This window comes from Panthera leo, chromosome F3 (genome assembly GCF_018350215.1).
Source record: "Panthera leo isolate Ple1 chromosome F3, P.leo_Ple1_pat1.1, whole genome shotgun sequence".
Classification (NCBI taxonomy): domain Eukaryota; kingdom Metazoa; phylum Chordata; class Mammalia; order Carnivora; family Felidae; genus Panthera; species Panthera leo.
The window spans coordinates 2,283,515-2,296,052 of record NC_056696.1 but is presented as its reverse complement, the minus strand read 5'-3'; the positions used below and the strand labels follow the sequence as shown (position 1 = coordinate 2,296,052).

At 48.6% G+C, this 12,538-nt stretch overlaps 1 protein-coding gene across 5 annotated transcripts in view; it reads right to left on the bottom strand.

Annotated features, from left to right (window-relative positions):
* DNAH14 (dynein axonemal heavy chain 14) overlaps positions 1-12,538 on the bottom strand; it is a 407,059-nt gene that overhangs the window by 40,057 nt on the left and 354,464 nt on the right. For all 5 annotated transcript variants that reach the window (XM_042925989.1, XM_042925990.1, XM_042925991.1 and 2 more), the window contains 6 exons: positions 11,971-12,207; positions 9,887-9,972; positions 7,115-7,271; positions 5,621-5,831; positions 2,045-2,147; positions 158-385 (listed from right to left, as the gene is read on the bottom strand). In XM_042925989.1, the coding sequence (XP_042781923.1) occupies positions 158-385; positions 2,045-2,147; positions 5,621-5,831; positions 7,115-7,271; positions 9,887-9,972; positions 11,971-12,207 (1,022 nt within the window). The remainder of the gene's footprint in view (positions 1-157; positions 386-2,044; positions 2,148-5,620; positions 5,832-7,114; positions 7,272-9,886; positions 9,973-11,970; positions 12,208-12,538) is intronic.

Genomic DNA, 12,538 nt, shown 5'->3' with positions numbered 1-12,538 from the left:
GGGAGAGCTGTGATCTGTTTCCAGAAAAGCCAGCGCGGAGATCCAAGCTTTGAAACATTAGCCTTTGTTACCTAGTTACGGCGTTCACTGTCCGTGTACTTTGTATATATTGTTATTCATTTGTTGTTACTGTTTATTTTGAAGGTATGGCACTTACCTCCAAGTCTGAAGAACTAAATTTGTAAGCAATATTCCAGCCCAGTGTTCCATAATTTTTTCTCTCATTGATTAGAGCATTGAAAAAACATAAGCCGAATAAAAGCTTTTTCCACCACGGTCCACAGTCCAGTTTTTCAAATCTCTCTTCTGTCACCACTCCACTGCCACTGTATCCAAACGTCTGCAGTAAGTTACTTTTCAATCCTTGCGGATTTTCCACTGCAATCTTGAGAACAGGTGTGAGAAGGACAGCACGTGAGACACAGGCACCAGGTCTAGAGGGGACAGAGCGGGGCAGGGAACTGGCTAAGAGGGCAAAACAAAAATCCCGGGTTAATTCTTTTTTCACTTGAAAGTTTCCATAAGAGGACTGTACCAGATTTCCTATTGTTCCAATTCAGATTTTAAAACGAAAAGTGTAACACCGTCGGGCGCCTGGGTGGCTCAGTCGGCTGAGCGTCCGACTCTCGATTTCGGCTCAGGTCGTGATCCCGGGGTCGTGGGTTCAGGCTCCCTGTGGGGCTCTGTGCTGACAGCGCGGGACCTGCTTGGGATGTTTCTCTTTCTCTCTCCCTCTCTCTCCAAATAAATAAATAAATAAACTTCAAAAAAAGAAGATAGGACTCAATTTAAAAAAAAGAGTGTGGCTGTTAACTGTTGAAACCGTGAGGTGTCTGCAAAGCTCCCTTGTGTGCACGTTGTACACAAACAGACGCGTGCACGCGCACTCACACATACCAGCTGCGTGCGTGTGCACGTGTGAGGATCCGTGGGTGGGAACGCGTAGGTGATACACGGACACGTGTGTACGTGAACGGCAGGTTTCTGGGTCAAGGCTCAGACCGACCATTCGCAGAGCCGCTCCTGGTGCCAGGCTCTGATGCCCCCCAGGGCGACCCAGCGGGAGTCGGATGTATCCTGAGTGTGCAGCGGGGTCTGTGTCCCGCAAGAGGACCTCGCTGCTTATCTGGAACGGCCAGTGTCCGGCACAGCAGCCCCTCCTTCCAGGGACAGAGAAACGCGGGTTTGCCGGGGAGCACAATCAGATCCTCTCCGGGGAGAGAGGAGGAGGGACCGGTCCCCGCCCCGGAGCCTAAGACTCTCACACTGTGGCCCGGGGCCTGGAGAGCGCCCAGTGGAGTGGGTGTTCCGTACCTCCCAGCATGCTGACCTTTCGAATACCCTTCACTGCAGATGGCCTGCAAGTTTGGCCGAGAAAGCCCTGAGGATGCCGAAATGAGGAATTTTCGTTGTGTTCCCTGTCATCGCTGATCTTTGGAGACTCCTGCTCGTGTCTCACACCCGCGTAAGGAAGCGTATGTGAGGGGGAAGGCGGGAGGGAGAGCGGGGGCAGGTGGGGAGAGAGGGAGAGAGAGAGAGGGAGGGAGAAAGTGCGACCCTGGGGAAGAAATTTGCTAATATCTGAAGTGAAGCCGTGGCTTGCTAATCGCAGCGATGGACCTGCTTGAGGTGGAATGTTCCGCGAAGCCGCCCTTCGGGCCCCTGTCCCCAACACCTGCTCTCTGGCCGCTCTCTGCCAGAGCCTTTCCAGAGAATAAGCTGTCGGGTGACGGCAGCAGAGGCAGGAAAAGCCCGGGCCAAACGGCCAGGCAGAGGACACACATCCCGTGCTCCGGTTCATAGCTGCCGGAAGTCTAAGCATCCCTGTTTGAGAAAACGTCCAGCGAACTGTGAGTCTCTTGGAGGCAGGGATCTGGCCTGCTGTGTTAGTGTCCCTCCTGGACCACCGTGCAGGGCCGAGCGCAGAGGAGAGACTCAGAGTGCTACACTCAGCACCCTCTTCGAAATCCGAGTTATGAACACAAGACAATTTACATTCAGTGTTCCTCAGTCAATACCAAGCCCCGTCCTGCTTTGTCCCTACCTTTATGCTCCTTTGAAGAATAGGAATCAGGAAAGAACTGCCCGACCTTGAGCTTAACCACAGCCTGAACTCAGGGTCCACTGTCACATCTGGGCTATTAAATCTGCAAAACAGAAGGGTGATAACCTAGTTTGATGAAAAACAGTCAAGCCAAACCAACATGTTTTTAGGAATCCCAGAATCTCTATGTTGGAAGTGACCTAGAGCTCATTTAAATAATCGTGTATGAGCCCCCCAGCTCTCCCTCTCCTGCGACGCAGGGATTTGCATAAGACCCAGTAAGGCCCAGCTTTGAAAAGTAGTTTTTCCACCTGTAAAGCTCAAGAGTGCTCACTGCAAAAATCCTTGGAAAAAGTACAAATTAAGAACAAAGTGAATGAAGTGTTTCCCCGGTCAAATCTGGAACAACAACGTCGAAATAAGTGACGGTGGCCACAGATTATCCATCGAATAAAACAGGAATATGATTGATACAAAGAAGCCAGTGAATAAATGCAGGAGAAGGTAAGCCTCCTCCTTAGGAAAGAACATCACTTAATAAATTTAGAAGGAATTGTGGAATTAGAAAGTCACTGTTTGGCAAATAATAAAGCCATAATTCAGTCAAAAATTCCCAATGGTGGTGCCCGGGTGGCTCAGTCGGTTGAGCGTCCGACTTCGGCTCAGGTCATGATCTCGCGGTTCGTGAGTTCGAGCCCCGCATCAGGCTCTGTGCTGACAGATCAGAGCCTGGAGCCTGCTTCGGATTCTGTGTCTCCCTCTCTCTATGCCCCTTCCCAGCTCGCATGCTCTCTTTCTCAAAAATAGACGTTAAAAATTAAAAAAAAAATCCCAACTGTGTGCTCTCGATACGATGCACCAGGGACACAAATGTACTGCGTGGCTTTTCTGCAATACCGCGTAACCACAGTCTGACCGTGAGAAAACAGCAGGCAAACCAAACGGGTGGAACCGGCTGGTACTTTTCAGAACCGTCCAAGTTATGAAAGACAAAGACTGAGGAACGATCTAGAATAAGGAGGATTTAAGAGCCAAGAGAGCTGAATGCAATGAGAAATCCTGAATGAGAACCCGGACCAGAATTTTTTTTTCTTTTTTCTTTCTTTTTTCTTTTTTTTTTTGCAGTAAAAGATGTTATTTGGGGGCCAGCGGGCTAGGCAGGACTGAGGTGATCAGATCATCGGTGAGCACACTGGCGTGTCTGAGGCACCAAGCGGCATCATGTTCTCAGCTGACTTCCAACGATTCAGAAAAGAATTACATACAAATGTATGAACAAGCGAAAGACAAGAAATGGCCAATGTTAACAACTGGGAACCAGAGGGCAGGGGAGGGGAGCGGTTATCCCGTTCGTGCAGCTTTTCTGCATGTCTGATTATTTTTGTCAAATGTGCAAAACAAATCCAAACAACAAAAGCAAAACAAACGAACGAACGGTGAAACAACCCCACAGAACCCAAAAGACAACAACGACAAAAATCAAACACAGAATTAAACAGAAAAACAAAAATAAACTAAAACCCTGGGGCTCTGGCTGGCTCAGTTGGTCGAACCTCTCACTCGGTTTCAGCTCAGGTCACGATCTCACCGTTTGTTGAGTTCGAGCCGCACGTCGGGCTCCGTACCGAGCGCGGAGCTGACCTGGGGTTCTCTCTGCCCCTCCCCTACTTGTGTTTTCTCTCTCTCTCTCTCTCTCAGAATAAATACCCACCCAGTAAAATCCCACTAACTAGGTATAAGTACGCCTTTCCTTTTCTCTTTCTCTTTTTTTAAATAAAAACACTACACCGTAATACGGTTTGTAGCCTGATAGTTTTCCTTAGTAATATGTTGTGAACACATTTCCTTAACTCTTAAATCTAAGAAATTTGCTTCACAGTTTTCTCTCCCATAGTAGGTTGTAGTCTTAAACCCTTAAAGGCTTGATTTGATAAAGAAGTGTGAATTCCTCTTAATTATACTCTGACTACATAGACTGCTTTTTTTTTTTATGCGCTGTTAACTACTTTTATTAAGCTTCTGAAATTCTGTTCTGAAGAACATTCCTCTAATTTCTCTTTTTAAAAGTTTTTTTAAGGTTATTTATTCATTTATTTTTGAGAGAGGGAGAGAGAGAGCAGGGGAAGGGCAGAGAGAGAGGATCCCAAGCAGGTTCTGCACCGGTGCTGAGTCCGATGCTGGACTCGAACTCACAAACTGTGCGATCATGACCTGAGATGAAACCGAGACGCTCAACCGACTGAGCCACGCAGGCGCCCCAACTAGTCTCTTTTTTTAAAATGATACATTGCTATCTGCCATTCTGTTGTTCTTGATCTTAATGCACTTTGGAAGGCTGACCGACGTCGTCTGGTCCCTCCCGCGCACAGTCCCTAGACTGATTCTTGGCAGGTGCCCTGTTGGTAGCGTTCGAGTGACTAATGAACGAGGGGCGTGGCGGGAATTATCATGTCACCTTCCAAGGTTTACAAGTACTGAAATTACACCACTGAGCAGTCTTGTCTTCTGGCTCTCAAATGACAAAGTACATACGAGAAGGAAATTATTAAGAACTTTGTAAACTGCTGAAGGCACAGGAGTCAGAACAGAATGGACGATCCTAGCGAAGCTTTTAGAAATTTAATCGAGGCAGGTGCATTTGGCTTCTGGTTCCCTGTGGGTGTGCCCAGCCTTAGAACACAGTGTGAAGGGGAGGGCCTTACACACACGCATGCGCACACACTCACAGGACAGCGCCGACCACCCAGGTGAGGCCGACACAAGTGAACCGTTGGAGAGAAAACTATCGATGGCAACCGGTTAAAACTCGACCAGTTTAAACCCCGCCCACCGCCGCTCCGTGTTAGCATAACTACCTTCCAGCTACTTCCACCGCCAACAAGAAGCCCGAGCCCCGGGCAGCTTCTGCCTGAGTGAGCGTCTCTTTGGGAGGTCCAGTCTGGACAACGGGACCAAGCCAGAGAAAGTCAGAGGAAGCGCTAAGGATAGGCCAGAAAGGAGGGACAGGAGCTGTTTGGAATCGGGTAGAATGTTAAAATCTATGGTTTGGATGCACACGTGTGTGCGTGGGGCATGTTTTCTGCTGAGAGGGAGGGCTGAGGAGGAGAAAGTGGTCAACGGAATGGAGAGCAACAGTCAGGGAGGCTTTTGTTCCCTGTAAAACCGACGTATTCTTAGTGGAGTTTTAAAGTTCTTGGGGCAAAAAGAACCCAGGTAAGAAAGCTTAATTTTCCCCCGAGTGGCCCGGCACGTTATTTTATTATTGCTTAAATGCGTTCATTTCCACTTTCAGCTCATTGTTTTTCTTTTTTCTTTTTTTTTTTTTTAAAGATTATTTATTTATTTTGAGAGAGGGAGGAGGGAGGGGCAGAGAGAGGGGGAGGCAGAGAGAATCCCAAGCAGGCTCCACACTGTCAGCACGGAGCCCGATGCGGGGCTCGAACTTGCGAACCACGAGATCATGACCTGAGCCGAAATCAAGAGTGGGAGGCTCAACCGAGGGAGTCCCCCAGGCGCCCCTCATCCCACTGTTTTGGCAATTAGCGCATCCCTTACAAATACACGTAAGCCTCTTACGACTCTATGATGGAGCAGAGCCGTGGCATGAACGACGTGGCGAGATGGCAGTTCTGGAGGAAGACCCACTGTGTGGGGCTGCTCAGGGCCTTCACAATGACCTCTTCTGCCTTAGCGGCCTGGCCACGGCCCAGGGAAAGCACCGTCACATGCTGCGTTCTTCCTTTCAACTCTTGTGCAAACTTCAGGAGCATGTTGGTGAGGTCAGTCCCTGTAACAACGTGGAAACGTGCACCCTGTTGTAAATACATTTCGTTCCCTCTTAAAAAAATGCAACCTAGTGATGACGGGTTGTGGCAGGAGGCGCAGTCACAGAGGGGAAACTACAGGGTTTGGATCAAACACGGAGTTCAGATCTTGGTTCTGCTACTAACTGGGTGGCCTGGGTTTTCTAACATATGGGGGTGACAGTACCTACCTACAGCAGTGACTGCTGGTTATCTATTCCAGCATCTAGTTGTCCCCCTCTCCTTAGCAGTCGACCCCAATGTTACCCAAGATGACTGTGTCCCCAGCTGAAATATTTCATTTTTAGCAGCTAAGTACGGGCATCTAAGTTGGTAGCAGTTTGTTGAATTGTTGTGTAATACTTCCTTTCTTCCATTCTATATATTGTTTGGAGCGTGGGCGTGAGGGCTGGAGCCCTGGCAGCCACCCTGGGCTATGTCCTCAGGAAATGCACAGCACCTACTATGAGTGTGTCAGGCACAGAGTGGCTGCTTTACATGAAAGGTTAGAGAGACAAAGCCTCCACAAAGACACACTTTCCCTGGTCTTTTTTGCCTAATAGAATCAAAGTTTGAAAATGGTGAATTCTAAAGACATATTTGATCTGGAGATGATGAAGAATGAAAGGTGAGTTAAAATACTTTGCTTAGGGTCTGTTGGGCAAAGACAAGGGAAAAAGCATTTGGAGCTTTGAGGAATACGAGGGCTGGGTGGACGGGACCGCTTTCTGATGGTTTGTTTTATATACATATTCATGAGCCAACATATTAAAACAGTTGATAAATACAAGGGCAATCCCAACTTCCAGATCAATAATATGTGTCTAGGAGATATTTTCTGCACAGAAAATTGGTACCGGTAAGTTTTTCCACGGTTATGTTATGAATCCGGGAAATTGTATTCCTCTTTGTTCTTTCACATTTTGAAAACATTCAGTCTTCATATAACTTAACGTTTTAATCTGTCCCTTTCCCCAAATATGTAAGTAAGAATAGGAAAAGACTTTAAACATAAAAATACCCAACACAGAACCTACTTCTCTACGCCTTTTTTTTAAAGTGTATTTATTTTGAGAGAGAGAGAGAGAGAGAGAGAGAGAGAGAGAGAGAGAATCCCAAGCAGGCTCCACGCTGTCACCACAGGGCCCGACGTGGGGCTTGAACGCACGAACCATGAAATCGTGACCCGAGCCAAAACCCAGAGTCGGACGCCTCGCCGACGGAGCCCCCGGCGCCCGGTTTGGTGAGCGCCGCACGGGCCTCTTACCGTGGGAGTGCAGAAGTATCAGTGCAGTTGTGGCCCTGGATCCCTCATAGGACTCTTGCAAACGAATTCCAGTCCCGAGAGCATATTCGTCTCCCATTTTTTCAGTTACAAACCTTCTCACTGAATTCTTTAGCTGCTCCGGCTGAAGAATTTTGATCTGGAAGAGAAAAGCACCAGAGGCACGTTCCCTGTGGCAAAACGGAACCGAACAAGGAGGCGTTCGTCATGCGCGTCCCCGGAGCTCCGCGGTGTCCCTCGTTCTGGGCAACTGCAGCGGGCGGGTCTGTGCGGCGGGGAGACCGCGGCCACCGCTCGGGGGCCCTCACGTGGCCCTTCCTCGGGGCCTCTGTCTCTCACACCCTGACAGAGATCTTGCCTCGGACGTGAGATCCAGGTTATGGTCCCCGATTTCTCGTGGGCGCGTCCTCCCCACTCCGCGTCTGGAGCAGGAAGACCCCACCGCGTGTGGGTGCAAGTCAGGAGCACCCTGGCTCCTCTAGGAACAACACGGAGATAAACGGCCCAGCAAGCTGGGTGCGGATCCGGAAAGAACTCTAGCGGGACCGGAAGGTTTTGGAAACCGTGTCCACGTGGTGAGTAGAGGGGCTCAGGGCCCGTCGGAAGAACTCACTGCACCTCTCAGAGGAAACACCTTCGGCATGAAAATCGTTTCAAACGAGCCACTTCTGTGCTGTCTGGGAACTGACCATGGATTCTGTCCTGAGCATTTTCAGCATCAGAGAGTCCGTCAGTTAAGGCAAAGCTGAAACCGTGTGGGTCTGTGAGGGTGCCCTGGGCTGCACCGTGGGAAGTTGCCGTTTTTACATGTCAAATCCGTCAAATATCGGCAAAGTCACTGTTTAACATAATACATGTGATCAATACGTCAAATTCGAATCTTTTCTGTTACTTCTTGGAAAAATTAATCTGAATTTTTATTTGACTTAAGTGGAGCATGTATGTGTGTGTCTATATATATATATATTTTTTTCTTTCAAGTCTTTACAAAATTTACTATTTATTTTGAGGGGGCGGAGGGGCAGAGCGAGAGGGAGAGAGGGAATCCCAAGCAGGCTCTGCACTGTCAGCACAGAGCCCAATACGGGGTTCGATCTCACAAACTGAGAGGTCATGACCTGAGCCAAAATCAAGAGTCGGACGTTGAACCCACTGAGCCCCTCCCCGGGCGCCCCTGTGTGTGTATATTTTTAAATGAGTATCGGCCGCACACACAGCATCTGGGGTCTAAGGGCCAAGCTCGGCCAGTGTGTCCAGTGAGTGGAAGCATTAGAATCAGCTGAGGCCAGCAGACAGCGAGGTGTGGTCCCGACACGTCACCACTGAGGGTGTCACCGCCGAGGGTCTGTGCTCCCAGATGTGAGTGTACCCCCCGCCCCCTTACTTTACTGGCCAACAGAGCAGCACTGTAGGTCGGGTGTGTGCTGAACTCTTTTCTAAGCAGCCACGAGCAGTTCTGGAAAGTTTCCTCGCGTCCATGTCCCCCCCGTCGCCATCCTTCCCGGCCGCTCTCCTGTCTGGCAGGCCGTCGCGATGGCGAGCGGTGCGCTGACTGGACCGGGCCTTGTCCTGATGGGGCTCTGCGGAATTGCCCTTCCCCGGGCGCCCCGCCTTCTTTCTAATCTAGTCTCACTTCATCTCGCAGGGGGTGTCTCAGTTTCTGACTCTTACAGGTCAGACCCCGTTTCAAATATCCTAACCAGTTTCTTTGTACGTACATGCAACACTTTATCAGACCAGGTCTTCTGACTGTGGGTTTGGGAAACAGGATCAGTATACTCACAAAGTTTGCAGTTCACAAGCGGAGATCATCTGGCGCTTACCGGGCCAAGGAAATGTAGCAGAGGCCTTAACGACCAGTTAATTTCGCCGTGAAGGCAATACATACTGGCTACATAAAACTCGAGTGATACGAAAAGGCAGAAGTTGAAAAACGAAGGCCCTATTTTCTAGAAGACCACTGTCGTTTCTTGCGGCTCCTTTCATTCTCTGTGCGCGTGCGCACATCGCTTCTTCCACAAGGGGCGTCCTACCCGCAGACTGGTGCCCAGCATTCATGTTAACACGGCTTAAACGTAACTTTGTGTTAGTCTGGTTCTCTTTCCTCGAGACTTTGAAGTCTCGTAAGAAAGATCTCCATAGGTTCAGATTCACTGGTCTGGGACAAATTACACTCGAAATGTTGAGACAAGCAAGACAAAGTGAACACGTCTATAAGCCACATGCAGTGTTTGGGGCAATCACCCTCTGGAGTAAATTTTAAAGTGTTACAAGAATAAAATGTAAGGCAGAAATCGAAGGGTTACCGGCTGTTGAGGCTGCTGTTTGCAGAAGTCGGGGCTGAAGTGGGAGAGAGAGGAGGGATTTCTCCATCACTAAACTAGATGCCGGATGAGGAAATGAAAAGAGTTTTTTGGGTGATAAGGCTGAATCCAGGATGATGTACTTGGAAGAGGTAGGCGGGTCCTGAAAGGAGCTGGGGAGAAGGACTGTTCATCTCTCAAACGTACTCACTTTCTAAGTCCTCATCCCCTGGGGGGAGGGTGGGGGTCGGGGGGGGGGGGGCAGAGCACCACCCGACCGGACCCTCCGCACAAAAGAAACAGTAAGGAGCTGACTGCTTCCCTCCAACATCAACATTACTTGTAAAATCCACGTATTTTGCTAATAACAATTTAAATTTGAATGGTTTCAGTTACTGGTAAAGTGCTCAAAACACTGAGAACATCACTACTTTCTTGTAGCACATCTTACCAAAATGAGTCTTTGAAATGGAGTGAGTTTCTCCCAGTGGAAATTCACAGGACTATATATTTCTTCAACTTCATTCAGAAGTTCAGCTAGATAAAATTTAGAGAGAGACACAGAGATGGACAGTCAAATGCCCTGGGTCACTAGAGAGACACCGCGATGAAAATTTTGGCATAAAACTGTCAATTTTTTTTTTAGACATGGCTGACTTCTTTTAAAATGAACTTTATTCCTATAAGACCTGAGGGGTCCTCGAGGTCATAGGTGAGGTGGACCTTGGGCCAGGGAGCAGGGCTTGGCCAACACTTCCTAACCTGCTCTGCATGTGAATACATGCTTTCCTGGTGAGTACAAACTGATAACTCTAGGGGTTAGACATTTCTATTCATGGGGCGCCTGGTGGCTCAGTCGATTAGGCATCCGACTTCAGCTCAGGTCATGATCTCGTGGTTCGTGGGTTCGAGCCCCGTGTCGGGCTCTGCGCTGACAGCTCGGAGCCTGGAGCCTGCTTCGGATTCTGTGTCTCCCTCTCTCTCTGCCCCTCCCGTGCTTACACTCTGTCTCTGTCTCTCTCAAAAATAAATAAACATTAAAAAAAATTTTTTTAAATATATACAAAAAAGAGATTTCTATTCATAATCTACCTGTAACAGATATGGGACATGAGAATTAAATGGAAACGCAACACGATTCCTAAATTTTGGAAAAACTGACTATTATCCATATCTGGTTGTTTCATGTTGCCACAGGGTCCTCTGGGCTCACCCGCCCCCACGAGGCGGGGAGCCTTCTGGTTTCGCTTCCAGCCATCCCCGACGCAGTCATGGTTTCTACCTACCTCCTATCCCTAGGTATTTTCCTTCCCCAGCGTCTACCTTTAAATACAACTTGGATTATAGAAATAGCTTTTTTGAATAGAGTGAAAATAGGTTTGCTGGTCTTAGAAAAAAAAGCCTACGATACATGAAAGTCTAGTTACAAATGGATACATCGTTTTGTTCCCCCTAAAATAAAAAGATCTTCACTTTACAAAATAATGACCCGGGGGGGGGGGCGGGGAGGAGAGCTTCTAAATCAGAACTGGAAGTCAGGAAGCTGTAAAAGAAAGAAAAATAGACGTAACTACTGGCCACACAGACACTTCACCATGGCTGGCACAGACACCATCGATAAATCCAACCGACAGTGACCGATTCGTAAAAATACTTGAACGAACAAGTTAGTATCCTCAACCAAACAAAGCTGACCATCGATTACACCAGTAGGGTTCTTACAGATGGCCAAAAAAGAACAAGCAATTCAGTAGAAAAATGGGCCGAGTACATTAACAGGTAAATCCAAATGGTCAACAAACACCCGAGAAGGTACTTAAATGTAGTGCTGGCCAGGAAATCCAAATTAGAGGACCTTAACGTTTTCAGATTGGCAAAAGTTACCAAAAAATCAATAGCCCTCTTGGAAGAGAGGAAGTCATGTTATCGCTCGTGGAAACAGAAGTTATGCTGGACTTTTCAGACAAGCAACCTAGCGGCAATCTATTACCATAAAAATAATATGCTTTTGATCCACGAGTTCCCTTTCTGGCCGCCTGTCCCAAGGAAAAAGAGCAAAGGAAATGCCTGTAAGGATGTGTCGGTTCCCGCGAGACAGAGTGGTATCTTGTGGCAGGAATCTGGAAGAAGAGTGGAAAGGAGTGTGGAGGGAGACTTGCTAGGATGTGGGTGGAGGTCAGGGGGCAGCGAGCAGGGCAGGGCGCCCGAGGGGCAGACGCGACAGGACAGGTGTGCCGAAAACAGCGCCATCTAGTGAGCGACTTCCAGAGCGCACCTGCTACATAAAACGCCCCACAGGACACGGGTGGGGTGCACGTGTGGCGGTGGGTGGCACAGGAGCCGCCCGAGTTCATGCTCAGTCGCAAGACCCGCGTGAAGCCTGCATTAAGCGACACGAGCCGGGCTCACAGCTGAGCTACGTTCCTCCCTGCGACTTTCTCATAAGATACCGAGCCACATGTGTAAGCTGACAATCCACACGCACGCACACGCGCGACTAGGTCAGAGTAAACAGAACGTTGAATGCTCTCTTACTTCCCTCCGGTGGTTTCTTCCTTTCCTCCGCTGGAGCCTTTTCTGGAGAGAAAGGCAGGCTCATCAGGCAATAGACAGCCTTACTGGTTTTGAAAGCGTCCCACTGTGACACATTTGATAGAAGGGACTCGCACAGCAGAGCGAACGGTTCAAGTTCGTGGCTGACGTACAGACACTGCTTCCACGTGGAATCCGACAACCACCGAAGGTGCCGATTTCTGCAAGTTTCATACCTGTCTAATAGAGAATGGGAAAGGAGCATGTTAGAAGAGACGATGTTCTTGACCTTTGAGTTGCTCACCAAAAGCAGATGATTAATAAATATCTGTTGTTGAGGAAAAGCCATGTTATGTAAAAATCAGTTACACAAATGGCCGCTTTTTATTGTGGCAAAAACACATAAAATTTCTCACCTTAGCCAACTGTAAGTGTAGAGTTCATCAGTGTTACGTACGTTCATATTGTCGCGAAACAGATCTCCGGAACTTCCCCTGAGAGACTGAAACCCTGTCCCCATGAAACAGCCCTCCCCCAGCCCCTGGGCACCCCCGTCATACTTCCTGTTTCT